The 27,167-nt window shown below is 40.8% G+C and overlaps 1 protein-coding gene across 1 annotated transcript; it reads left to right on the top strand.

Moving 5' to 3' along the window:
- On the top strand, window positions 1-27,166 carry LOC121510227 (disabled homolog 2-interacting protein-like). Its single transcript, XM_041788188.1, has 18 exons — window positions 1-146; window positions 5,653-5,797; window positions 5,880-6,052; window positions 9,445-9,716; window positions 10,369-10,577; window positions 10,798-10,942; window positions 11,541-11,685; window positions 11,773-12,009; window positions 12,420-12,609; window positions 15,159-15,394; window positions 15,705-15,796; window positions 15,898-16,383; window positions 19,721-19,995; window positions 20,907-21,020; window positions 21,102-21,224; window positions 21,555-21,634; window positions 24,273-24,360; window positions 24,488-27,166. Exons 2-18 carry the CDS (start codon window positions 5,660-5,662, stop codon window positions 24,656-24,658), a joined length of 3,174 nt encoding a protein of 1,057 aa, XP_041644122.1. The 5' UTR covers window positions 1-146; window positions 5,653-5,659; the 3' UTR covers window positions 24,659-27,166.
- Window position 27,167: the final 1 nt, after the last annotated feature.

Consider the following 27,167-nt stretch of genomic DNA (forward strand, 5'->3'; position numbering starts at 1 on the left):
TTCAACCAAACAGCGTCAGGATCAGCAGGTTCTCCATCTTTCTTCCTTTCTCCTCCTGCTACCCCTGCTCGCTGCTGAAGGAGAACATGAATCCATAACCCCCCCTCCTCCCCCTCTCCTCCTCCTCAGCATTCACAGGATGCTCGGTGAGTATCTGCACTGATCCTCTGCACGCATTAACAGCCTTTGTCCTCTGTTTGTCTGAATGGATGAATGTGCTGCAGTGAATCTGCTGTGTGTTTTTGTGCGTGTGCATGCATGTGCATGTATTTTGGGAGGGGGGGCACAGTGGCGTCTTCTACCTGATTTGCATGACCATGCATGCTGCGTTTCTGTCTGTCTGTGCTAGCCTGGCTTCAGTCTGCACACAGCTAGCCTGGTACGTTAGCATGTGGCTAGGCAAGGCACACGCTGTTAGCCAACATGTTAAGCTAAACAAGGTTAAGCTACTGCATACACACTCGCAGTCACACACGCAGACATCCCTGAAGAATAAGCTCAGTAAGCAGCTAATGTTAAGCAGCTCCTTAAGATAAAGAGGAGAGATAACGAGCTCACAGAACAACGGCGGAGGATCATCCTTTTTCATGTCAGGATTGTCCAGACGTGTGAGTGTCTTCAGAGGTCAGAGGTCACAGCTGACCACCCCTATAACAACACCCCCGTGGAGCCCTTATTGATTTATTTGTCTGCCCACCTTATTTTTTGTTTGCATAATCACACAGGTTGTTAAAATTTTGGAATATTAGGTTTAAAGACACAACATATCCTTTGTTAATTTTTGTCCAAAGTGGATAGTTGGGTTTTTCTTTGGCTCCTCCCTTTCTGTGATGTCACAGACTCAGAGGTCAGCTAAGTTTTAGGACCTTCCGAGCTGTTGCTTCCCCCGCTGTAAACGTAAAAATATGAACAGTAAAAAAAGAAGATTTAAGGACTAGCTGCTGGGTTGGTGTTTTTCGCCACTGATATAATTAGCATGAACATCGGCAGTTTTATTTGCAACCGGAAGGCTGTTAAAAACAATTTCTGATGTAAACAAAACAGGTATGTAAGCACACCCCACCAGCTGACAGTGGGCTGCGACTTTGTATCAGTAATTAGGAAGAGTATTTCTAGGTACTGAGTTACTGCTTCCTCTTGTTTTTTAAACTATGTTGAAGGGGAGGGGTTGAATAGAACCGGAAGGATGTAGTCACTGTTTGAAGTGGAATTGTCTTTCATGAGAGTGGATACTCCACGGCAGCTTCTAAGGTTTACTTGAATCTAAGTTCTGGACATTGATCTTAAAAAGATCCCAAGAAGTCCTCAGCAACATCTGACTGCTTGTTTTCATCTAAACATTTAATTATAATCTTTTTCTTAAGACTTTCAGCTGTTTTTGAGTTGAATCATCTTTAATTTAGGATTTTTTCTATTGCCCTTGTTTCTGAGCAATTCTAATATCACGATGCCTTTGGTCTTCTAAGTTGTTCAAACAGCAAATCATATTAGTGTGCACTGTTTGAATTTTCTCAGCATTGCAGAGGAGAAAGAGGCGTGAGGTGTAAACAAATAGAGCAAGGTTTGCTCTCACAAGCATGCTGCTATTCTTGACTGAGGGCTCTCACATTTACCCAGATGCCATTTCACATCTGTTATGACTCTGTTATTACTTCTACTGCCGACTCAGTGGCCAAGTGAAACTACCTTTAAATTCTGTCTGTACCTTTTACACAAATAGCGAGGCGTATGAAAGGAATCTTGAGTAGGCTATGGAAAAGTGGATTCTGTTTGAATGGCCATCTTGGATGTAAACTCTCAAACAAAGTTTGAACCCTTCTCTCACTGGCAGACCGCCCAAGTCTGGGTAATGGATGCCGCTTGTGATTTTTTTCTAGGAATGTTGCCTCAACACCAGTTATGTACTAAGAAAAAAACACATAAAAGGACAGGGCTTTAATCGTGGTTTGATCACCTTTTATGTTAAAAAATACCAGGAAAAGATACTGACTTTAAAGATGTTTATTCTTTCAAAAATAGATAGATAGATAGATAGATAGATAGATAGATAGATAGATAGATAGATAGTCGTTTACTGTTATTGCATTGTAAAAACACAACGAAATTACGTTTGGCAGTCTCCTCTGTAGCAGTCGTCCAAGCGGAGGTTAGAAATCCGCAGCCTCACATCATCCATCCTGCCTGCGAGGGAGTGGGCACCCAGGAGAAAGAAGCTCGGTACGACAGATTTGTATGGGGCCTCTCTTAGCCTAGCCTCAGCCTGGCTTGTTTGCCCTGCATCCGTCTTCTCGCACAAAGCACACTCTGCCTCCTCCCCAATGGCTGTAGTTGTCGTGCTGCTCCGCGTCCTCCCCCTTTCAGTCTCCGGGCGCTCCGTTCTCCGGATAATCTCTGTCGGGAAAGATGTAAACTCCGGGGGCATGCTGTAAGCTCTGGTGTAAGTGTAGGGCTTTGTTTTGCTGCTAGGGATGGAGCACTGGGCCGCTGCGTTCGTACGCACCGCCCAGTGCTACCTCAATAGGTAGCATTCAGTAGTCTCCTGTTGATCAGGCAGTGTTCCATGGCAGTTATTGGCAGTTGTTGTTAGCTTTTAAGCTAGCTAGGAGTTGTAGTTGAGACTGAGGTCTTCCTTTTTCTTTTTTGGGTTTTTCTTGATGGAAATTTCCCATTCTTTTTCTCAGAGGGTTCCTGGACCATCCATCTCTGTTGTTTTTATAGGTTTCAACATATGTTGTCAACTTAATTGTGAAAAAACACTACAAGTCCAAGATATAACTCAATGCATCTTTCTTGCTGCCAACTGCTCTGGTTGTCCGGCAACAACCATAATCAAAAACCAAATCATTCACATCATTCAATATTCTGCTATCAGTGCAGTATTCTACGTCAATGACCAGCTGTCATCGACATGCAAAAATGAACTGAATAATTAAAGTGTATGTGGGTGATCTATATTACATCAGAGACATTATTTTCTTGCAACTTCATCCATAGTATGTAGTTATACAGCCCTAGTTTCTTTAGCATTCTGCAAACACTGGGATCTCTGCACATCATGCAGAACATAAGGTACCTTCTTTTTATCCTTCTGAATACTCAGCACTCTAACGGAGCTTTACAGTCTGTTTGCTTCAGTTAGTTTAGGCTCATCTGAAACCTGTCAACACTAAAATTTGCTCATAAGAAGAACTGAAGGAGTTAAACCCCTTGAAGATGCTTGTCTGCAAACAAGATGGTCTGGGCACCTTTCAGACAACACCTGGATGTGGATTTCTATTTTGCTGTTCAATTAGAAATACATTACATTTACCAATGGATTTGCCATCACACTTACTCTGTTGGACTTACAATTGGGTTTTTAGAGTCACAACCCGAGGAGAGAGAGTAAGGAATGGCATGGGAGAAAGGAGCCACAACATCCTATGCATATGGGGTGCCCAGTTGGGCACAGCTCCCCCAAAATTGAAGGTTTTAAGCTGAGTACATTTGTCCCTTTTATTCCACAAATCCATCTTTCTTGTAAAAAATGTACTGCCCAAATTTTCAACAAAGCACCAGTTGTGTGATATTTTAGTGTGATATGCTAGTTAGCAAGCCATGTAGCCTGGAGCCTCTAGCCTTAAGCTGAAATGAGCAGTGGACTACATCTTTGAAGCTTTCATTTTTTACATTTTTAGTCTTCATTCTTAATAGTAATACAGAGAAGAAATTCACTCTGGATAGAGCACTGGTACTGGACTGAATAATGAACTCAGGTCGAGGGGCGTCAACTGGTGGAACAATTCTGTCACAACACTTCAACACAATATGTGATAGTTAGCAAGTCCCATAAGGCGAAAACTGACAAGACAAAGGGGGATCCCAAACCCCCGAAATCAGTCTGCTCGAGTAGCTTTATGGTTTGATATAATTGCCACCATAAAGTGTCATCTGAATCTTGCTTCATTAGTGTCATTGTTTTGTTTTTCAGTTTGTGTCGAGGAGACACAGTGGTTTCTAAAAGGTGATAGTGACTAGCTTCATCGTGGCTATACAAACACTTGTTGTTGCAGGGTATTATCATGGGCTTGTGTTAGACTGGATTGTTCACAGGTTAGAGGCGTAAATGAATAGTATCCAAAACACGACTTAAAAGCTTCATTCACAGATGATTTGTAAAATTTAAATTTGTTCTGTAAAGAAAACAATTTATGTCTTTTCCTCTGATGTCCAGGGGCTGCAATGCTAAAGTAACAGCTGCCAGCTGTAGATGAAGAAAAAGGGATGATTTTCCGGCCAGGTTTTATTCATGGTGCCTCAAGGCTGACGCGTTAGTCAGACACAGGCCTTTTAGAAGGGGAAAGATTGGTTTCCAATACCCCTCTCACATCTCATATCTGCCCAGTATCTGTATCACTTTAACAGATAACGTCCTTGTTGAAGCTGCTATAATAAGCTTTGGCACCTTAACTTTATTTATATTGTTGTCAAACTGGGCTCTGTTGCCCCTCAATGCCAGTTAAGAGAAAAGTATTTCCATTTTTTGTGGGAGAACAGAATGGAAATAATAAAACTAACACTTATGATTGGCTGTTGCTCAACGCTTTATGGTAACAGTGAAAGGTTGTTGCTGTTGTGGCCAGCTTAACTTCTGCTTTGCTTCATGTTTTGCTTCCATGTGGCAACCTCTGTTGATGAAAAATGAAGCCAATGCAGAAGTGCTAAAAACTGCAGCTGCAAGAATGTCCATCGGAGCAAAAAGCCTTTGGCTTCAAACAAGTCTTTTTGTTACATATAAAGGCTGTCGTGAAAACAAGTGTTTTAAATCAGCGTGTAGCCTCATGTTGACAACTTCCATTGATACTGACTCAGCATCTAGTCTGGCTTTGTCCCATCTACAAAAAGATAGCATTTGATTACAATCAACTGGAACACACACTACCTCAGTATTGAATTTCTGGTTGGTCTCTTGGTGTTGTGTACATGATGGGTGCTAAAAGGCCCTGTAGTCTCCAACATGGTTAGTAAAACACATTTTTTGGCCTGTATCTTTCACACAAAAGAAGGCTGAGATCCCCTTAAAATTCCTAACTCAAAACAAACAGACGATAAAGCTAATCTATTCATTACTGACCAAAATCAGATATGAAACTTGTGATCAGTTGGTGTTGGTTGTAGTTTCAGATAAGCTGAAAGAAAAAAACTAGAGAGACAACAGGAAAGAAACAGCTCTTTAATCCCTCCTCTGTCAGTCAACCTCAGGATCCTGTGGCTATCATCTGTCATATCTAACTATAGATGTAAGTGAAAGACTTTCAGGGCCAAGACTTCCTCTTCCATGTGATTGTTGACCAGTGATACCAGATGGGTTCTTGTATTGCATTACAGTCAGTTGGGTTCCCCTTCTTTGCTCTCCTCATGGCAAGGAGCCAGCGCTGCTGGAATGCCAGTGGTCAATCCTACTCAGACTACAAACAAAACCAGAATGCTTTGACACCCGCAATTCTACATCTATATGTCAAATCTGTTTAAAGAGATCATCTGTTAATGACTAATCAGAAGCTGATCGGGAGCTTCTGTTAGCTTGATTGTTGGGTTTTTGTTGATCTGCTGACATCATGAACATCAGCTCTGCACAAAAACATTCACAGTGTCCTTTAACTCCTGTTTCAGGTGTGTGATGCGGCGGCTGCGCTGTGGTAGCCAGGAGTCCTTACTAAGCGCCGGCTGTGTTTCATCTCTGGAGCTCAGGATGGACCAATCAGTGATCATTAAACCAGTTCACTCCTCCCTCCTGGGACAGGACTACTGCTTTGAGGTGACATACGCTCACATGCACAAAAACACTTGACCTTACTGGTGTTTACTGTGCTAATGACAGCTGACCCCATGCCTTCTAGGTTACAACTACGACAGGAACAAAGTGTTTCTCGTGTCGATCAGCAGCAGAAAGAGATAAATGGATGGAGAACTTGAGGCGAGCAGTTCATCCCAATAAGGACAACAGCAGGAGGCTGGAGAATGTGCTGACAGTGTGGGTGATCGAGGCAAAAGACCTGCCAGCAAAGAAACGGTAAAGGCCCCACACCACAAACCTGCCTACTGTATATTATTTGAGATTTAGGGGTTTGGTATGCTACATCTGAAATCTGCTTCACCGTACATTTTAACAGGGAGATCTGGGGGTGCAACACCAAAAAATCTGCTTCACAGTACATTATTTCATCATGCTCATGTGAGGAAACATAGCGCAAACTATGCTTAGCTTTAAGATATTCTAATACTTAGAGGTAAGGGGAAGGGTGTGGGCCTACAAAAACCTGCTTCACTGTACATTATTCATACATGTACATTATTTATACATGTAAAGGTAGGATGTACCAAAAACAGCCTAACTGCAGAAGTTCTGCATGTAGAAGTAGAGGTTGCTATACTTTAAATATATGCTATGCATCAGTCTTAGTTATAGAGCTGAGTGGTGCTACTTGGAACCTGCTTCACTGTGCAATATTCTCAGTACCAGTTGTATAAAATCATGTTGTGCTTTATTCGAAGCTGAGGGGCACGACACCAAAAAAACAGCTGCCCTCTTCATTATTCCACCATGATGAAGTCAGGGGTGCAATACTGTGCAGATGTGCAATGTCAAAATAAGACTTGCAACAACAACAAAACTACTTCATAACCAAGCGGCAACTTCCAGTCCTAAAAAATGAAGCCAATGCGGAAGTGCAAAAAATTGCTATACCGCAACTGTCCACTTGAGGCTGGCTGCAGGAAAACCAGAAGTTCCGTCTGCACACATGTTAAACAGCCGGTTTTGATACACAAAATAAACTGGTTTACAGCCTGGTTCAAAACACCAAACGTGTCTCATTAGCTGGTGTCTTATTGTTCTCCCACTGTATGGGGGGTGAATTTTTTTGTACCACGATCGTTTGGATTATATTTAGGATAAACCTCACTTCACGATGATTGGCGCATCTCATTTGATTGACAGATAGCTCGGCAGGCAGAGGCTCCGTTCCTGTCAACCGGAATGCTAGCTAGCAGGCTGACAGGAAGTCGCACTAAGTGGGTGGGTCATTAGGTTGATCCAAAGTTTGGTTGAGACTGCGATTTCAATATGGAAGCATCCACGGATTGGCTTCAAAAGCTGTTTTACTCCACCTATTGTAAGCAAACGACTGACGTCACATGGGGTTTGTCCAATTCTTTCTACAGTCTATGTTCATAACAAAAAAAAATTTCTTCATAAATACAAGTTTCTATTCAAGAAAAGTTGGGATGTTGCATAAAATGCAAATAAAAACAGAATAAATAGATATTAAATGCTCGAACTGGGAAAGATTCTCCATTTTGTGATAGAGTGCATGCATGCAAACGTTTCTAAGTTGCAAGGGGTTTAGAGATTTCACGAGGTTGAAAAATAACATGATACCCCTGACCTTCAATCCCTCTGGCAGTGCTGCATTGAATATGACTGTATTCTGAGATAGATACTACAACATGGGTTAAACAAACCTTCAGAAAACCATTTTCAGTAAAACCGTATTTCACTGCATCTACAAATATAAGTTAAGACTTCACCATAAAGAGCAAAGCCATATATCAACAACATCTAGAAAAGCCGCTGACTCAGGGTGTCACTATGCCAAAATTTTGAACTTCGATAGCAAACCATTAAAAAAATGTAATATTTGATACTTTTTTTATGGCAAAAAATGGCTAAGAAGAAGGATCTTTTTTTGTTTGTTTTAATTTGTAACCCACAGTGCAGATACAGGAGAAGTAACAGAATACATACAAGCACTTCAGTAGTTGATATTCACCTATTCAAAAAAGCTTTTTGGTTTTATAATAATATTAATAACTTACTTTTTCTCGTGTTATTTCCTTAGGAAACACTACAGTAAAGCACATGATTATTTTAATAAATATTTAATATAAATATTTAAATAATTCAAAGAATAGAGTAGATGGATTCATAAATGGATTCATAAAAAGACTAGGTTAAAACCTAGGATAGGGCTTACCGCATCTACCTAGGATGTCCGTTGAAAAGCCTGACTGAACTGTGTGTTCTGGCAGAGTTACTTTTTGTTGGGGTGTAATTGTTCTGTCCCTAATGTCTGTGGGTTGAGAATGGAAGGACTGTAATTCAGAGATCCAGATCATATGGTTCAGTTCAACAAGAAGAGCTGGCACTTTCAGCTCTCAAATTGCTCTTTTTTCAGTACCACTTTGGCTTTGAAATTAGAAACATTATGCATATTGACCCATGATTGATTTAACTGCATGTTATTTGTGTTTCCAATAACTGTTTGACTAAATCCTTTTGTTGTTCTCAAATAGCAAAAATTTTACATAATGCTTGACATAAAACTATATTTTTTAGTAGGGCTGCAACAAATGATTTTAATCATCGATTCACTGGATGATTAATTTCTCGAATGTTTTGGGGTTTTTTTTTCAGCCACTGGAGGGCTTTCAGCACAAGAAAACCCTGCCCATAGCACAACTCTGTATGTATGGCTGTAGTTACCACAGTGGAGGCAGCCATTACCGAATCTGTATGCTATGGCTCATAGAGTAGGATTCCCTCACTCAGTCATCTGTAGGGCTAACCTCAGTGGTCAGCCAAAAAAAAAACAGAAGTTCCAAATAATAAAACAGTAGTGAACCACAAGGCAGCTTATGATTGTCTATTGATCACTTATTTACCGTGAAGTTTTTGAAATCTTGCCTTAACCACATAAGTGCTTAGCTCCTGAAATATAATCCTGTGGTGGTGAATGAATTTACCTTTACAACACAGAGCCCATCCTAAGTCCACCAACCCCCTCGGTCTCAGAGTATTAACCCCCAGCCAGGCTTGATTTGCAAATATTGCCACAAAAAATTACTGTTTTCTTTCTCCGCTTACATTGCTGGAGTCAAACTTGTCATATCATATTAACTTGCATCTTGTTGATAAGTGTTTCAACCTTCTGCTTGAGCCTTTGAACCCAGTTATGTGACTCTGCAGCGGCACTGCAGCAGATAGAGGATCAGCTGATCTCTTTCTCTATCATTCATCTTTGCAGCCCTGGCTTGAAAAATCTGATCCTAGATCTGTTTTGGCATTGTATTATTTTAAAAACATGGTATCCAAAAAGTAACAAAGTATCATTTTTTGACAACCTTACTACTGACATCTCTGAAGTTGAGCTAATTTGAGATGGACTGACCTAAAGCAGACAAGTATGCTGTGGTCTGACAAGTCCTTATTACAAATTGTTGTTGGAAATGAAGGGTATCAAGTCCTATGGTCGATCATCCATCATGTTATCAATTCCAAGTTGTTTCCCACTTTAGTCTAAGAACATGCTTATGTGGTGCTGCTGTGCCTGCTTCAGTGTAAAATATCCCAACATGCAGCTGGTTTCTGTGCCTAGACAACATTGTGTAACATTTTTATTTCAGGTACTTCTGTGAGCTGTGTCTGGATGACAGTCTTTACGCTCGGACGTCATGTAAGCTGAAGACTGACAACATCTTTTGGGGAGAGCGTTTTGACTTCAGCAGCCTGCCGTCCATCAATGCCATCACTCTCCATCTTTACAAAGACACCGACAGGAAGAGGAAGAAGGACAAGAGCAGCTATGTGGGGCTGGTCAACATACCTGTTGCAACAGTGACAGGCAGACAACTGGTGGAGAAGTGGTACACACTGAGCACACCAAGCACCATCAGGAGTAAGTAGCAAATACTCAGTCCAAATTCACCGGTATTTGTAGTTTATAATAGCTTTGATTTGAGCCCATTTACCTGAATCCTAATTGCTATGTGAGCATGTGTTTTTCTTCCACAAATCGTGTTTGGGTTCTTTGTTGTAATTCATATCAGTGTATGTTCATCTTTCCTATAAAGCATTCTTTGCTCAGTCAGAATCTTTACAGTAATACAGTAATATGCAGTCTGATCTCGTTTTCTCACACTATTAGTTGAGTCTTCAGTTCTTTTTCAGGCTCACTAAAGTCCCATCAACTCATGCAAAAAATAGGGAAATTTGTAAGGAACCTGAAAGGCAAAACTGTGGGTTTGCAAACTCTCAGTTGACTGCTTTAAGCCTGTTTGGTAATAACTTAAGGCAACACAGATGAGCATCAGTACTTTCATTTTCATCAGCTGCTTTTCCCTTGTCTGGATTATGTTCAGAAGTACCGTCTGTTTGTCTCTAGACCCCAGAGAAGCAGATTTACTGATGTTCTTTATGCAGTAAAACTCCTAAAGTACTTCATATAAAGCACTTTTAAGAAAAACATTCCAGGTTTCAGGATGCACCAGGTTTCCTCAGGAAAGATAACTATCTATGATGACAGGTTATCATGTAATGCTGTCTTCCAGGCAAGTCATCGGTACCAACTGTGCGTATTAAAGCTCGGTATCAGAGTATCGTCATTCTGCCGATGGAGCAGTACAAGGAGTTTGCAGAGTATATCAGCTCCAACTACCTGCTGCTCTGTAACACTCTGGAGGCCTCCATCAGCCTGCGAGCGAAAGAAGAGCTTGCTGCTGCACTCGTCCATATCCTGCACAGCACTGGAAAGGCCAAGGTAAGCAAGCACACCCTCAGCTCCTAGTATCATTACTACACCTGCTTGGACTGGCATGACCCATCAGTGTGACTGCTTAATAAACCTGACTCCTACTATGATCTACTATGGACCATAAAATCCCACTAACTATAGCGACTATTCCCACAATGTTTTTAACTAACTCCGTCTAAATGTCCCCACTCATAATATTTCACCTAACCATTTACTTTTTCTGCAGGACTTCCTGACAGACCTGATGATGTCAGAGGTAGACCGTTGTCGTGACAATGACCAGCTGATCTTCAGAGAGAACACACTGGCAACAAAGAGCATTGAGGAATATTTAAAGCTGATTGGACAGAAGTACCTCCAAGATGCTCTTGGTACAGTCAATCATAAAAATAAACACACAAACGCAGTAAAACACCACAGACAGTGTTGAATATGGCATAGTATCAGTGACATCACTCATTTATTTCTGTTTTATTTTGGGCTTTACAAAGCCCAATGATGGCAGTCACCATATTTAACTTGCTATTTCAACTTAGATTGTGATTAGTCAAGATCTTGGCATAGAGGTGGAGTGAGGCAGGTGAGCCTTTAGATTCCTAGCAAACAGCTATGACACTCCCACCTGTCAGCCTGATTAGCCCCTCTGAGTATTCAATCTATGAATAATGCTTGATAAAATCAAAAAGATGACTTATTAAAAAAATCTCCCTTCCAATAAAGAAACAAGATATTCAGACCAAATTCATTTTTTTAACTAGGATTTAAACATATTTACATCTGCTGTAAAAATGGCTGTTTTAATATTTGCTCTGATGGGGAGCCCTTGGCTTTCAAGCCAGCCTCATTGGACATTTGAGGACCTACAGTGGCTGTATTTTGAACCTTGAAAGTTGCTGCTTGTTAAAAGTCAGGAAAACGATTGGAGGTTCTTTATGTTAAAAAATGCATTCTACATTTGTTTGTGTTTAGGCGAGTTCATTAAAGCCCTCTATGAATCAGATGAGAACTGTGAGGTTGACCCATCTCGTTGTGCGACTTCTGACCTTGCCGAACATCAAGCAAACTTAAGGATGTGTTGTGAGCTAGCCTTCTGCAAGATCCTCGACTCGTTCAGGTACACAACAATACAAACAACTTACATTTAAAATGTGTCATCTCTGTATTTACATTAATATGTTATCCTCTTCTCCTAAACTTTCAGGGTCTTCCCCCGAGAACTGAAGGAGGTGTTTGCATCCTGGCGACAGGAGTGTGGCAACAGAGGAAGACCGGACATCAGTGAACGCCTCATCAGCGCCTCTTTATTTCTACGCTTCTTGTGTCCGGCTGTGATGTCACCTTCATTGTTTGACCTGATGCAGGAATACCCTGATGAACGGTCAGCAAGAACTTTAACACTCATTGCCAAAGTCATCCAGACCCTCGCCAACTTCAGCAAGTAAGTCTTGACTGGCAGCTATAGAGCTATAGAGCTTTTACTGAGTTAGTGCTGGAGGGCTTTTATTTTGTAGGATCTAGAGGATATTTCACAGATAAGTCACTAAAAAATTCTACTGTGAAGATGTTGGAGGTTACATTTTTCAGTGTCGTGACTAGGGTACTTTTATTTTGTATGAGATGGAGGATTTTGCAGTTTATGAGCTTGAAGGCTTTTACTTTGAAAATAGTGGAGGAATTTTGCTATAAAGGAGTTTTGCTTGACTAATTTTGGTGAAGTGCTTTGACGTTTTGAAGTAAACCTCCATGTGATTACCCGAATGGTTTTATCACCTATATGTCCATACATGCAAGCTGTATCTCTGTATGTTACCAGTGCATGTTACCTGTAAGTGTTACCTGTGGTTGCAGGTTTGGGACTAAAGAGGAGTACATGCTGTTCATGAATGACTTTGTTGAACGGCAGTGGAGCAGCATGCAGCGCTTCCTACAGGAGATCTCAAACCCTGATGGCCTGAACCACACTGCAGGATTCGATGGATATATCGATCTCGGCCGAGAACTTTCCAGCCTGCACACTTTGCTGACAGAGCTTGACCAGGTAACACACCTGAGCAACTGACCTGAACCATTTTAGTCTCCTGTAGAAGTTGTCCTTTAGGGTACAGGGCACAGTTGTGACCTGATCAGCTTGTAGTTAATGGACAGAATTAAATTCTGACAAGAGGTTCTTTAAGGGAAAGAAAGATTTTTTAAAAAATGGGAAATTTTAAAATTTCTTTTTAATTTTAGATAAAACCTCCAGTTGATATAGTTAAAATCTTTGAATCTGGATTCAGGATAAATCACGGGAAAAACATCATAGAATGTTCAAAGTGGTAATACAAAAACATTTTAAAACAGTCTAGATAAATTAGACATTTTTATAATATTGTTGGCTCTTGAATTGCTGAATGGTTGCTTTGACTTTGTAGATGATATAGTTGTAGAAAGTATACAACTTTTGTCCCTACAAGTTATTCACCAAAGAGCTTCGATATGAAGTATCAAGTATTTTATTTTACTGCCCAGATATTTCAGTTTGGGTGTATTTGGTGACCCTGTGGAAATGTTCTGCAGTACTTAGTCATCTTGATAGCAACAATAATCTGAATTTTTCAAAGTCTGTAACTAGTAAAGGATCACATATTTTTTCAGAAGGACTGGGACAAAAGTAAGATTTATACTGAATTAAAATTGGTTCAAATCCAAATGTTTTATCCAGATCAAATCTTTTGAATAGCTTCATATAAAGCTTTTGGGTCAGTGAAGGTAGATATCTAGAGTCTGTTTTCCCCAGTATAATGAACAGTAAAAGTCTGCATTAATTATTTAGGGACTTAATTTAACCCCATTTGGAACCTGGCAGTAAATACTGATAACTTGCTAGTTTCCCTACGTTTGCAGTGTTTATAATTAAAAAGCTGCTGGCAGTAGCTGTATAATTTTTCCGTATGGATTACTGTAAGAAAAGAGATGATACACTAACACATTACTGGTTTAATCACTATTTTATGTGTGTATATAGGTACATCTCAAAAAATTAGAATATCATGAAAAAGTTCAATATTTTTTGTCACTCATTTCAGAAAGTGAAACCCGTATGTTATTAAGACTCATTACACAGAGTGAAATATCTCAAGCCTTTATTTCTTGAAATGTTGATGATTATGGCTTACAGATAATGAAAACACAAAATTCAGTGTCTCAGAAAATTTGAATATTACATAAGATCAATAAAAGAAATTATATTTTAAACAGAAATGTCAGGCTTCTGAATAGTATGTTCATTTCTATGCACTCAATACTTGGTTGGGCCTCCTTTTGCATGAATTACTGCATCAATGCAGCATTGCATGGAGGCTTGCAGCCTGTGGCACTGCTCAGGTATAATGAAAGCCCAGGTTGCTTTGATAGCGGCCTTCAGGTCATGTGCATTGTTGGGTCTGGTGTCTCTCATCTTCCTCTTGACAATACCCCATAGACTCTCTATGGGGTTCAGGTCAGGCCAGTTTGCTGGCCAAACAAGCACAGTAACACCATGGTCATTGAACCAGCTTTTGGTACCTTTGGCAGTGTGGGCAGGTGCCAAGTTCTGCTGGAAAATGAAATCAGCATCTCCATAAAGCTTGTCAGAAAAAACAGTGGACCAACACCAGAAGATGCCATGGCAGCCCAAATCATCACTGACTGCAGAAACTTCACACTGAACTTCAAGCAACATGGATTCTGTGCCTCTCCACTCTTCCTCCAGACTCTGGGACCTTGATTTCTAAATGATATGTAAAAGTTACATTCATCTGAAAAGAGGACATTGGACCACTGAACAACAGTCCAGTTCTTTTTCTCCACAGCCCAGGTAAGATGCTTCTGACGTTGTCTCTGGTTGAGGAGTGGCTTGACAAGAGGAATGCGACATTTGTGGCCCTTGTCTCGGAGTCGTCTGTGCGTAGTGGCTCTTGTTGCACTTACTCCGGTCTCAGTCCACTCCTTGTGAAGCTCTCCCAAATTCTTGAATGGATTTTGCTTGACCATCCTCTCAAGGCTGCAGTTATCCCTTATGCTGGTGCACCTTTTCCTACCACACTTTTTCATTCCACTCAACTTTCTATGAATATGCTTGGATACAGCACTCTGTGAACTCTGGCTTACCCTTGTGGAGGGTGTCAACATTGTCTTATGGACATCTGTCAAGTCTGCAGTCCTCCCCATGATTGTATAGGCTACTGACCCAGACTGAGAGAACATTTAAAGGCTCAGGAAACCTTTGCAGGTGTTTTGAGTTAATTATCTGTGAGGGTGTGACACCATGACTTTCCGATATTAAACTTTTTCACAATATTCAAATTTTCTGAGACACTGAATTTTGTGTTTTCTTTATCTGTAAGCCATAATCATCAACATTTCAAGAAATAAAGGCTTGAAATATTTTACTCTGTGTGTAATGAATCTATATAATATATGGGTTTCATTTTCTGAAATGAGTGACAAAAATATTGAACTTTTTCATGATATTCAAATTTTTTTGAGATGTACCCGTAAGTAAACAGATGAAAGTCTAGCAGGGTTTCACCAGTTGTCTCTGTCTCCTACCTATCTGCCCGTCTGTAGTCATGCCTGGCAAAGCTCGGTCCTCTTCCTCGAATCCTCAGAGAAGTGTCGACGGCTCTGGCTAACCCCGGTGGTGTGGGTCATCCTGGAGGAATGTCAGTGTCATCTCCAGAGCCGCAGCGTGTTGTGTCTCCACCTCCTATGTCTCCACCACCTCTGTCCCCACCCCTCTCACCTCCTCTGGCAACCTGTAATCCCTCCATTGGCATGCAGGGCGGCGTAGGACTGGATGGAGGGTAAGCATCATTTGTACTAATAGCTTGCAAGGACAAAAAAAACAACCCTCATTGAGAAAAAAATCACAACATCCACCATGAAGACTATACCACTAACCCACAGCCACCTCATTATACTCGTAATAAACATTATGTACATAAAGTTGTAAACAAATAATACATCAGTACAAGGACGGGATTTTCTACTTCCGGTATTCCTTTTAAAAATAATTATAGAATCAAGATAAATGCCATTTTGGCATACCTGACATACAGGATCTGTACTTCTCCTGGAATGGTATTAACTCTGCGTTTGTATCTGTTCACACAGCATGGTAGATTTCACCAGACTTCCTTCTCCAACTCCAGAGAACAAAGATTTGTTTTTTGTCACTAAAGGATCAAGTCTGCAGCCAGCATCAGGTGACTTTAGACCTTTATCTTTAAATTAACTCCTGACCTCAGTCTTCCTTCTTTTTGTCAGACTCTGACCTTTCTCTGTCTCATGATGTCATTTTCTGCAGGCCTTCAGGGCTCCCCAGCTCCAAGCTCATCCTACTCTGAACCCAATGAACATGATGCAGGATTTGAAATGACCAACGGAGGCCGGAGGGAGGGGCAAGACCTGACTAATGAGAGCCGCAGCCTGTCCCTGGTTGACTTGCAGGACACTTCTCCGAGTGACGGCCTTGATGACAGCCAGTGGCAACGCAGGACAGGGCTCCTTCCTCTCTCCTTCCAGAACCCTGTGTATCACATGACCACCACATCGCCACGACCGCAGACAGATGCCACGCCCTCTGATGGCTCAGCTGGGTCGCAGGGGAATGCAGAAGAAAGGAACACCATGGCAACTAAACCAGCATTTCTCACCCAGATGTCTGTGGGGCTGGGAGGTGGAGAAAGGGGGGAAAGAGGGGAGAGAGGGGAGAGGATGTCTGCGATGTCGAGCAGCAGCAGTGGAGAGGAATACTCCCGACGAGCTCTGTCCCTCACTGAGACATTACCAGGTAAGACAAGTATGAGTAAGGCACTGTTTTTCATCTTTGACTCCATCCATGTGAATCACATATGGGCCAGCTGATCACCATGCTGGTGTCATGTAAACAGTAAGACCTTCATTCTGTCAGTTGGCAGAGCAAAAATGAGCAAGCAAAACACCAGGACATTAAAAGAACGATGTGGACTTAAGCAATTGTCTGATTAAGAAGGTATAAAGTCCAGAATGCAAAAGGAAGAAAGAAATAAGGTCAACTATCAGCTGGAGCTCAATATTAGTGCAGACACAGCTCCTCAGAGACTCCTACACACTGATCAAGATTTCCCATCTTTGCTTTGCAAGACTCCTATTTAAAAGTAATTAAAGGGCTGTCTTGTGCAGGCGCCTGTCCTCAATAAGCCAAGGTACGTTTTAAAGACAGAAATACATAAAAGGCCCAACTTATAATTGAAGTTTAATGGTTCTTAAGTACAGACAAAGAAGGACTCTGACTTTGCAAAAACCTCTTTATTTTTTGGCATTAGAATACATCCAGGTGAGATTTAAGCCTCATGTCTTTAAGATTTGGTTACTGTAGAATCTCTTTTAGCACTTAAGTACATTTTATTTGTATAGCAAATTTCATAGAACAAGTTCCCGAAGTGCTTCACAACAGTTAAAATAAAATGACAACAAATCATCAACAACAAAGAATTAAAATATTAACCTTGCAAAGCAGATGAATTTGCTAGACTCTCTGTCTATTATGCAAATTCATCTTGACAAGCTCCAGTCTGCAACATTTATGCTGCACCAAACATGGTTCAGACCAATCAGCGTCATTTGAGGAGAACAAGATGGTAGCTATGGGCAGGGTTTAGTTATTCTAGCTGTTTGCAATGGCTGCCTCCAGTGCAGTGATTAGCTAGGATGTAGCTACAACATAGCCGCAGTTTGATCAGAACTGGACCACATTTCTGTATGAAATAAAGAATAGAAACAACACTAAAAGCTTCTCATGATGGAAAAGATGTGTTTGCTCTTCTGCTGACCTGCATTGGCATGAGTTTGTGAGGGTTACAGGGTGGTGGTTCATTGAACTGTGTGGGGTAGTATACAATTGCTGCCAGTGGATTGATTAGCTTGGACCTAGGCACAGCAGCGGTTTTGTCACAACAGGACAACATTTCTTTAATATAACAAGAGCAAAGAGCCACATCGAAAGCTTTTCATGACAGAAAAGATGTTTTCGCTACTCTCCCAGTCTGCTTCGATAGGGGTTTGGGATCGTTACGGGTGGGGTCTGCCAGTGTATCCAATGGCTGCTGATGTGGTAGCTTTTAGCTCGGATGCCGCTGTAGGAAAATGGAAGTTTAGTGGGAACTGGACCACATTTTCTTTTACAACAGGTCGTCAGAGTAAAACTGAAAGCTTGTCTTGGCAGAGAAGATGTTTTTGCACGTCTCCTGACCAACCTTGGCATGAATTTTACTCATCAAGAAGCTCCGCCATTCACAACTACGGCATTAGTAGCCTGCCAACTAAGGAGAAGCGCATGCGTATAACGTCATTTTGGCTTGTCGTTCTGATTGGCCTGTCATGAATGTGGCAGACAGACGGATTTTTTGTGAAGTCTTGCCCTTCCCAAACACTTTCTATGGGAGCTTTCCCAGATGCATGTGAAATATATCCATGCAGTAGATAAATGAAACAGGTGTGTCAGGCTATTAAAATATGAAACAACATTAAAAATCGAAATGACCAAGTTAGATAGGGATTTAGATGTTCAAAAGCCAATCAGAAAAGTTGTGTCTTAGGCTCCTTTTTGAAAGCGTCTCCCAAGATAGCTGAGCTCAACTGCAGTGGAAGAGAGTTGCAAAGAGTCGGTGCCACAAATTTAAAAGCGTGATCCCCTTTTGTTTTTAAATGAACTTGAGGAACCACAAGAAAACCCTGGTCAGAAGATCTGAGGAAGCACTAGGGATGTGGGAGGAGCAGGTCTTAGATGTATTTATGTGCCAGCCCATAAGGGGGTTTATAAACAAAAACAATAATTTTGAAATGAATTCAGACGTTGGTTGGAAGCCAATGTAAGGAATATAAAATTGGAGAGATGTGAGATATCCTGCTAGACCTTGCAGCATTTTGAACCAATTATAAACAGTGATGGGAGGATTTATTCAAGCAGGTACAAAGAGGAATTACAATATTTAAGCCAAAAGAAATAAAAGCATGAATGAGCATTTCCAACTCTGCTTGAGACACAGTAGATTTCCATTTTGAGATGTTTATTAGATGAAAGTAATAAAACCGGGTCTATGATTTAACATTTTGATCGAAAAGCATTGCATGATCAAAAAATAACCCCAAGATTTACATTTTCTTTCAAAGAAGACAGGGAACCAAAACATTTATCAGCATGAGGGGAGACATTCTCTGAGGCAATGATGAGAATCTCAGTTTTATCAGTGTTTAACTGAAAATAATTTTCTCTCATCCAACCCTTAATGGTGGTCAAACTCCGGCAACATAACAAGTTTATTCACTGGGTTTAAAGGATATTTACAGTTGAATGTCATCAGCGTACAGGTGGTATGACATTCCTTTGTATTTACCAATGACGCTGCTCAGTGGAAGCATATAGAGGGAATTTAAGGTCACACATCAAAAGTTTGAGGACTTGAAGTGGGTCAGAATCAGTTCTCCTTAAGCCCAGAGGGAGGTGCTGATACTCCTGAGGCTGATCAACTGACAGTCTCCACACACTCAGTGCATCAGTTCGATCTGATCAACTTTTATTTCTGCAACAACAGATATCTATTAGGGGTGTAACGAGTCATCGATCTGGATTGATATAACAATTGTTTGAGCAATGATTCAGTCCAATCTATTGAAAGTATAAACATCGATATTAATCGCCATTTTTACCTTACACTTACATTTTGAAAGTTCCCACACGTGCTTGGTTATGACAGTTTATGCCCATCCACGAGTCACAACACCACTAGGCGCAGATAGCAGGTAATGGCTAGCAGCCAAGAGAGTATCAATATTGTGTTTTTTCCCTTTATGTGAAAAGTAACAGATTATGGTAAATGGGTTCCAGTATCGTCTGATATCGATCGCAGGCGTCTAAATCGAATCGAATCTAAATCGATCATGTCAGACTTTGTGACCTCGGCAAATATCGAATCGTTGTTCTGAGAATCGATATTTTATTGTATTGTGATGAAACTGGTGATTTACACCCCTAATATCTGTGTTATATATGCCCTCACAGCAGCACTCTTTAATACTCATATTTGACTGTCCCTGTAATGGTCTCTGTTTGATCTAATGATGTCACTTTTGTTTATCCCCCCTCTCAGGTACTTCAGCTCCCCCTCGTCAGAACTCTTCAGGCCCTCAGAGACGCATTGATCAGCCTCCTCCTCCTTCCTCCGCTCCACCAGGGCCTCCTCGAGGTCGAACTCCTCCTAGCATGCTTAGCGGTGCCGGAGGCACAGCATACCCACCTCGACCTGCTTCAGGTAGCATGATGTCATCAAGTCCTGATTGGCCGAGCAGTGGCCAGTCCAGACTCAGACAGACGTCCTCATCCTCTAAAGGAGACAGTCCTGAGAAACAACGATCTGCTGCCAAGGTAACTTGACTGTTACCCTGGTAATTTGTCAACCAAAATGGCAAAGGGCTCAATCTAGCATGTAGTCCAGTCTGTGCTGGTAAAGACTATTTTATGTTTTTAATGTGATTTCGTGCAGAGGTGTCAAAAGTATTCACATTCATTACTTGGGCAGAAGTATAGATACTAGGGTTTAAAAAGACTTATCTGTATCAACTCAAGCTTTTTACTCAAGTAAAAGTGTAAAAGTACTGGTTTCAAAACTACTTAAAGTATAAAAGTAAAAGTAATGTAAGGGGGAAAAAAATGCCATTAAGGACAAAAGCTTAGGCCGCGCCACAGGGGCCTATAGTGCACTACCTCACCTGCCCCCCCCCCCAAAAAAACATTTTTGTAAAGACCATATTGGCTATAATGTTATATTAAAATGTTAATGTTGAAAAATTTGGGATGCACCTGTTTCAGCCACATTTTTGCCAATTGAAAATGAACGCATTTTAGTACAATGCAAATACATTCAAGAACCATATATGTGTACTACTGAGCATCAACATGTGTTTCATGGAGCGGAAGATATGATGACTATTTCTACCAGCCTCCTCGCTGGTGCTTGGTTGGGACATTTCGCTTGAGTTCTCTTGAGTCTCTGCCACGGACGTCCTCATACTAGGCTACAGACGTCTGCTATTTCCTTGCTGGAGTGTGACGTAATTTGTGTCGTGCACAGGTGCGATGGATAGCGATGACAAGCCAGAATGAAAACCTGAAATGAAATGGGAGTAACAAGGCTTTTTTTAAAATGTAAGGAGTAGAAGTAAAAAGTAGGCTCAAAAATAATTACTCCAGTACTTCTACTTAAGTAAGGTAACCAAGTATTTGTACTTAGTTTCTTGACACCTCTGATTTTGTGTTTTGTTCATGTTTGCATACAGGCTCCCTCTCCCTGTGCGTTGGACCGTACAGCAGCCTGGCTGCTCAACATGAACTCTGCATCTTCCTACGGTGAGGCCGATGAAGACCGCCATGATGATGCCCTTATAGAAAAAGTAAGACTCCTCATAGTAGTATGTATACTGGATCTACTGGAATTGTGCAGGTTCTGACTATGCTGTTGTGTTTGTGTTCAGTACCAGCAGGAGATTGCGTTGCTTCAGGAGAAGTTGCGAGTTGCTGCACTAAGGCAGGATGAGTGTGAAGCCCGGCTGCTGGTCCAGGATCAGCAGAATCAACGTATGCTGCAGGAGTACCAGGTGGGTAAAACCTACCCCTTCACCTGTAATAAGATACAGTTCACACAAGTTTACACTTGTAGCATCTACTTAGTGACTTGTCCTGCGCCACTTTCATGTCAAACTTCACTGTCTTCCTCTATAAGGGAAGTTTTCATGGCAGTGGTTGAGGCCACCATATTAGATAACTAAAAAAAAAAAACTTGAAAGTTCAGATTGGTTCTTGAGTAGCAATGAGCTTGTTTCCAGTTTTAACAGAAAAACGACTAAGTCACTGGGAATCACCTGTACAAAAGCTAATGAAACTTCACTGAGTACTTTAATAAAAACTGTGTCTCTGTGTGTTTTTAGGCTCGGCTCGAGGACACAGAGAGCAGACTGAGGAGGCTACAGGATGATAAAGACCTCCAGATGAATAGCATCATCAGCAGGTCTGAACACCTGTCTTTACACCAGATATGTCAAAGGATGGGATAGAGCTTTATTAAAAGCTACTTTTATTCCAACACTTTTCCATACTATGCCCTGTGATGACTTACTGCAAAACAATTTGCATGAATAGACAAACCTCTTTAGAAACAGACATTGATAGCAAGAGGTTATTAACTGCTTAGCCTGCACACATCTAAACACAAGATGAGGAGGCTGATAGGAATTCAGAGTCAGAGAGCTGAGGGAAAAAAAGGACAATTTGCCTTGTCCACTAAAGCAGGGGTGCTCAAACATTTTGTACTGATACCCACTTAAAGGAAAGGATGATGTAAGGATGACTTGGCTACTTTGAAATACCTCATTTTGAGGGCATGAATCCACTTTTAGCAATGGCAGTGCTCATTTTCAATACAAAACCAATTAAGTCCTGCATTTATAGTGCTCAGTGCTCTGAGGACTAAAATGCCCTTGGTGTCAGCTGTTTTTTTTCACCACGCTTACTGCACTGTTGAAAACAGTAAAACTTTTGGAACAGCACCATGCTTGTCAGTGTTACTTCTCTCTCACTGACAAGTCAAAATCAAGAATGGGCAGGACTTCTGATACCAGCTTTGTCAACAGTGACAGGGGAAATATTGATTTGACTCATCTTTCCAAGAAGTAATTTCCAGGCATACAGCTACAGTTAATGCCAGGACAGGATTCTTTACTTTTTGCCATGTTTTCCCAGTTATGCTTCACTGAATAAAAGAAAATATAAAGCTTACAGAGCATATTTTAAACAGAAATTGTAGAGACAAAAGCTAACTTTTGGTGAGAAGCACTCTGAAACAGAGGTTGGGGGTGCTGCCAGTGGAAAAGCGGCAGCTGTGAACAGGCCTTCAGTGTATCAAAGATAGTAGAACTAATCTAATGTATGTGAAGATAGACTTAGTGATTGAATATGCTGGAAGAAAAAAAAACAGCTTACATCACAGCTTTCCATCATAGGCTGCCAAGATGGCACTGATAGCTCATTTCTACATTCAGACACAAAACAAAAGCAAATTGCCCAAGGCTGCCAAATTTTATAGGAGTATTGGTGCTCAAAGATGATTAGCACAATATGTTTTGTAAATTGGACCTTGAGATGGAGCAGATAGCTCAGTAAATGAGCGTGATTCATGCTGCTTTTGCAGAAATCCTTTTGTGTTCGTTCATCGGAGAAACAGGAATCAAAATATCATTAATTTGCTGGCCAATTTGTTCACCATTTATGTTGTCATCTCAATTTTTCATGAAAGAGCACAGCAACCAATTTTTCCCTCAAGAATGTTTGTTCACAGAATTAACAGAGAAGCATGGCCTAGAGGCAAAACTAAGAAGAACACTTAAGTAAAGCACAAGCTTTATGCTCTAATGAAGGCCATATGTCATTTTATTTCTCATGATTTTATTTGGGCCAATGAAAGTGGACTTTGGGGCTGCATTAGGCCCACAGGCCATAGGTTGGCCTGCTGCACCAAAGTCTCTTTACACAGCTTTGCATCAGTACCATAATTTTAATGTTGCAGTTTGTCTTTAACACTACAAAATCTTAATATTTAGCATTCTTTCTGTATAACTTGTTGTCAAATATCTCACCACGCTTAAAATAAGCCATAATTACTTGAAAATGGCATTTAAACATCTTATTTCAAGACATGATATGCAAAAAATAAGGCCTGGATTGTTGTCAATGCAAGGAATTATCAGCCAGTGGAGAAAGAAAAATATACTTGATGTCTTGAAATTAGTTTACTCACCAACATGGACAGTACATCTCATTCCCAGACTTCTAACAAACTGTTACAGTGCCTACAAAAAGTGTTCAATCCCTTGGGTGTTTAACCTTTTACTGATTTTATAAATCAATGACAGTCAATAAAATTTGGCTATTTTGAAGAAGGTGAAGGTAAATAAGTACTTGCATTAATATTCACCCCTTTTATAGTGGCTGACCTAATTCATCAGAATTTCTGCCAATTGGTGCTGGTACCCTCACAAAGAGTGAAATAGGGATCACCTGAGTGCAGTGAATGTGTCTCAAGTGATTGTAATATAAAGACACCTGTGTCTGGAAGGCCCAGTCACTGGTTCATCAGTATTCCTGGGTACCATTACACCATGAAGACAAAAGAACACTCCAAGCAACTCAGAGAAAAGGTTATTGAAAAGTATAAGTCAGTGGATTGATACAGAAACAAATTTCAGGGCACTCAACATCACCTGGAGTTCAGTTATTACTTATTTTTACTTATTACAAGTAATGCAGACTTTATTTTTTTCATTTCATACGTTGACATGAGATGTTTATTTGTACTTCTGACTTTTTAAAGCTATGATGAGGCTTTGTAAGTGTGATGACATTTTTTTAAGCGCATAAATTGTTAGTTTTTACCAGCAAATTTTCTAGTGTATTGCCCTGTTGATGCTGTGTTCAGCATGAAAACACTCAATAATGCAATTTCAAATCACTCAGCTGCATTAAAAAAAACAGCTCTCTTCTGTACCGACCAACCAATCAGGAGCCATTACAAATCACTCACCTGTTTTCTATATCTGTTGTTACTGTTCACCTGTTTGTCTGAACACCTGTCTGGCCTGCTGTTTGTGTAGGTTGATGGCCGTAGAGGAGGAGCTGAAGAAGGATCACTCCGACATGCAGGCTGTTGTCGACTCCAAGCAGAAGATAATAGAAGCACAGGTACCTGACCATCTTCCTGTCTGTGTTTTCTTCATTTCTGTCTGTGACTGTATTTTTTTGTTTTGCTCTGTGAGGAATGCTTTGAAAGGTGTTTTTAGAGTAAACTGACTTCCTATCTGTCTCACAGGAGAAAAGGATTGCAAGTCTCGATGCAGCAAACAGTCGTCTGATGGCGGCGTTGACTCAACTGAAGGAGCGCTACGCTGTGACATCACAGAGGAACGGCCTGTCTCCAAGCAACACGTCGTCTCTGCAGATCACAGAAAATGGGGAGTTCCGTAACTCTGGCAACTGTTGAGTCGACATTGGCTGTGTTCTGATTGGCTTTGACTGCAGGGAGGGGGAGGGGCTTATCTGCATGATGTGTGAGAGGCAGCAGGAGGCGGGCCTATCTCATTGACCACAACCTTTTTTAAACCAACCAATCAACACTGTAGTTGTAACCACAGACCTGTCAATCAACCGTCACCTCTTACAGAGCTGGATCTGACCTCGGACCTCTGACCTGACTCTGCCCTTGTTGCTATGGTTCCCCTTAGTTTATTTTTTTGTTTTGCATGTTTCCTTTTTGAGCTGCTTACAGATTCTGACATCATATCCTGGTTTCTTTTGGAACTTCCTGATGAGGGTCAGATACTTCCAACAATCAAACCGCACGTCTCTAAAACACCTGGACCAATTTCACCTGTATCTGGCACTGGTCTAACCAGCTCAACTCTAGCTACACATGACTCTGGCCCACTGGCCTAATCTGAACCTTGGTTTTTCTGTGAGGCTCTGTTAAAATTAGAGTGACTCTGGTCAATTATGGATCCGGTACAGTTTGACTAAATGCTTCTGGTCTATCAGGAATAACTCTGGCTGTACATGATTCTGGTCTGACTCAGTTATCTCTAGCTTCTTGTCTGGCTAGATAAACTCTTGCTGTACATGGCTCTTGTAAGGCTGGGTTAACTCAGATTTAGGGTTGTTGCAATGCCAGAACTTTAAACTATAGGATGCAAGTGAAAACAACATCCAAAACTGTTTCAGCACCACAGAAACAAATATAGAAGTGCTATCCATTAATGGCTAATTGCAAGCAAACTCCTTTGCACTGTTTAAACTCTCAGTACCAAAATGTTGCCAATGTCTTTGTGCAGATTAAACCATGTTCTCTCTTCCTTTCATGGCAGCTTTTAATTCAAATCATGACTGAAGATCTGTAGTTTTTTTTAAGCTTAGATACTTTTCGATCCTATCAATTACTAAAGTAATGGAGACAGTATCGTATTAGAATACATAATCCAAGAGTATCAACAATTTTGACAACCTTACTCTGACTGTATAGGACTCTAGTTTTATGGATTGGAACTGGCTGTAAAGGGTTCTAGTCTGCCTGAGTTAGATCTGACTTGTATGGCCCTAGTCTTTCCTCTGGCTGCAATCTAAGAACTCTTGGCAATGATTGCCTCTAGGACTGGACATGAATTTCTTCTTCATTCTGATGAAGTAGGAGATTAAGGTGAAAGGACTTCCTGGCAGGACTTTCTTTTTCATGTGGTATTTACGTCTGCATCATAAACGCCATTAATTCTTTGTCCACAACATCCCAAAGAGGCACTAGTTCATCTGTTAAGGCCAATTGCATTGGTAGAATGTAAGCTGCACTGCAGTTTCACTCTGGCTCACTTCAGCTGTATGAGCCCAAAAAAGGAACCAATTTCAATGGGATTTACTGGCAATTTGTAAAATTATCATAATGCAGAATTACAAAAGTCAAAAGTCAAGCTTTGTTAGGCCTAGTCAGAAAATCTGATTGGCTTTCTCCTTTGCATCAAGCAGATTAGTGGCTCAAGTTTAAATTCTTGATCTACAATGGATAGTTAGCCTCAATAATGCAGATGTCTGTTTACACTGACAAATAAATCATTATAGGAATGCTGTTGGTGAGAGCTGGTATTGCATTTGCACCGCTAACGTTCTGCTTGTTTATAGTTGTCCACACAGATTGTCATATCTGTATACACCAAAGCCTGCTGATATGTGATTAATCAACAGCTTGGACTACAAATGTGCGACGAACAGAAACCAGAACACTTCACGTGCTGAAAATCCCGACTCCTGTGTACAGATTCTGCATTTCTACGTGGAATCTGTAAATAGAGATTACTCTGGCTGTATCTGTGTCTGTGTAGATGAAAAAGTCAGACTTTAATCAGACAAATATATCAACCATTTGTTTTTTGGAGTGCAGACCTTCCTGAAGAATATATTCAGGCTGTTGGTGTTAAGATTGAGACTTATAAGTAGTCTCTGTCTGATCCACTTCATCTCTGTTTATATAGTACACAGAGAGGGTTAGCCTAGCTAAGCACAAGGACTTGAAACAAGGGTGATCAGCTCCATCAAGGGAGAACCTGCTCTACTGGGTTGTGATGAGCGTTTGGCCATCTGGGCTTCCGTAGCTTTGAATATTTAGTTGATCTGGTTCAGAGGTTTATGTGAGAGCGTTAGACGTTAGTTTGTGTTGTTTCAGAGAATTCTACTGATTTTAATGTAAACATCAGATTTTATTGTAAAACAGTAAAAACTTAAAATTGTGATGAATAGTTTGTGAACACGCACACACACCCACACACACATACATTGTTCTGTACAGGTTAGACTCTACTGGACTCTTACAAACTCTCCTGGACTTTCCCAAACTCTACTGTCTCTCTGCTGTGTTCACTGTGGCTTCTGTCTCTGTTCTTCTGTATTTATGAAACTCTATTAGAGTTCCTGTTATTGTTATTTATCAACATCAGTATTTATAAAGAGATGCT

Source organism: Cheilinus undulatus, linkage group 5 (genome assembly GCF_018320785.1).
Source record: "Cheilinus undulatus linkage group 5, ASM1832078v1, whole genome shotgun sequence".
NCBI lineage: Eukaryota > Metazoa > Chordata > Actinopteri > Labriformes > Labridae > Cheilinus > Cheilinus undulatus.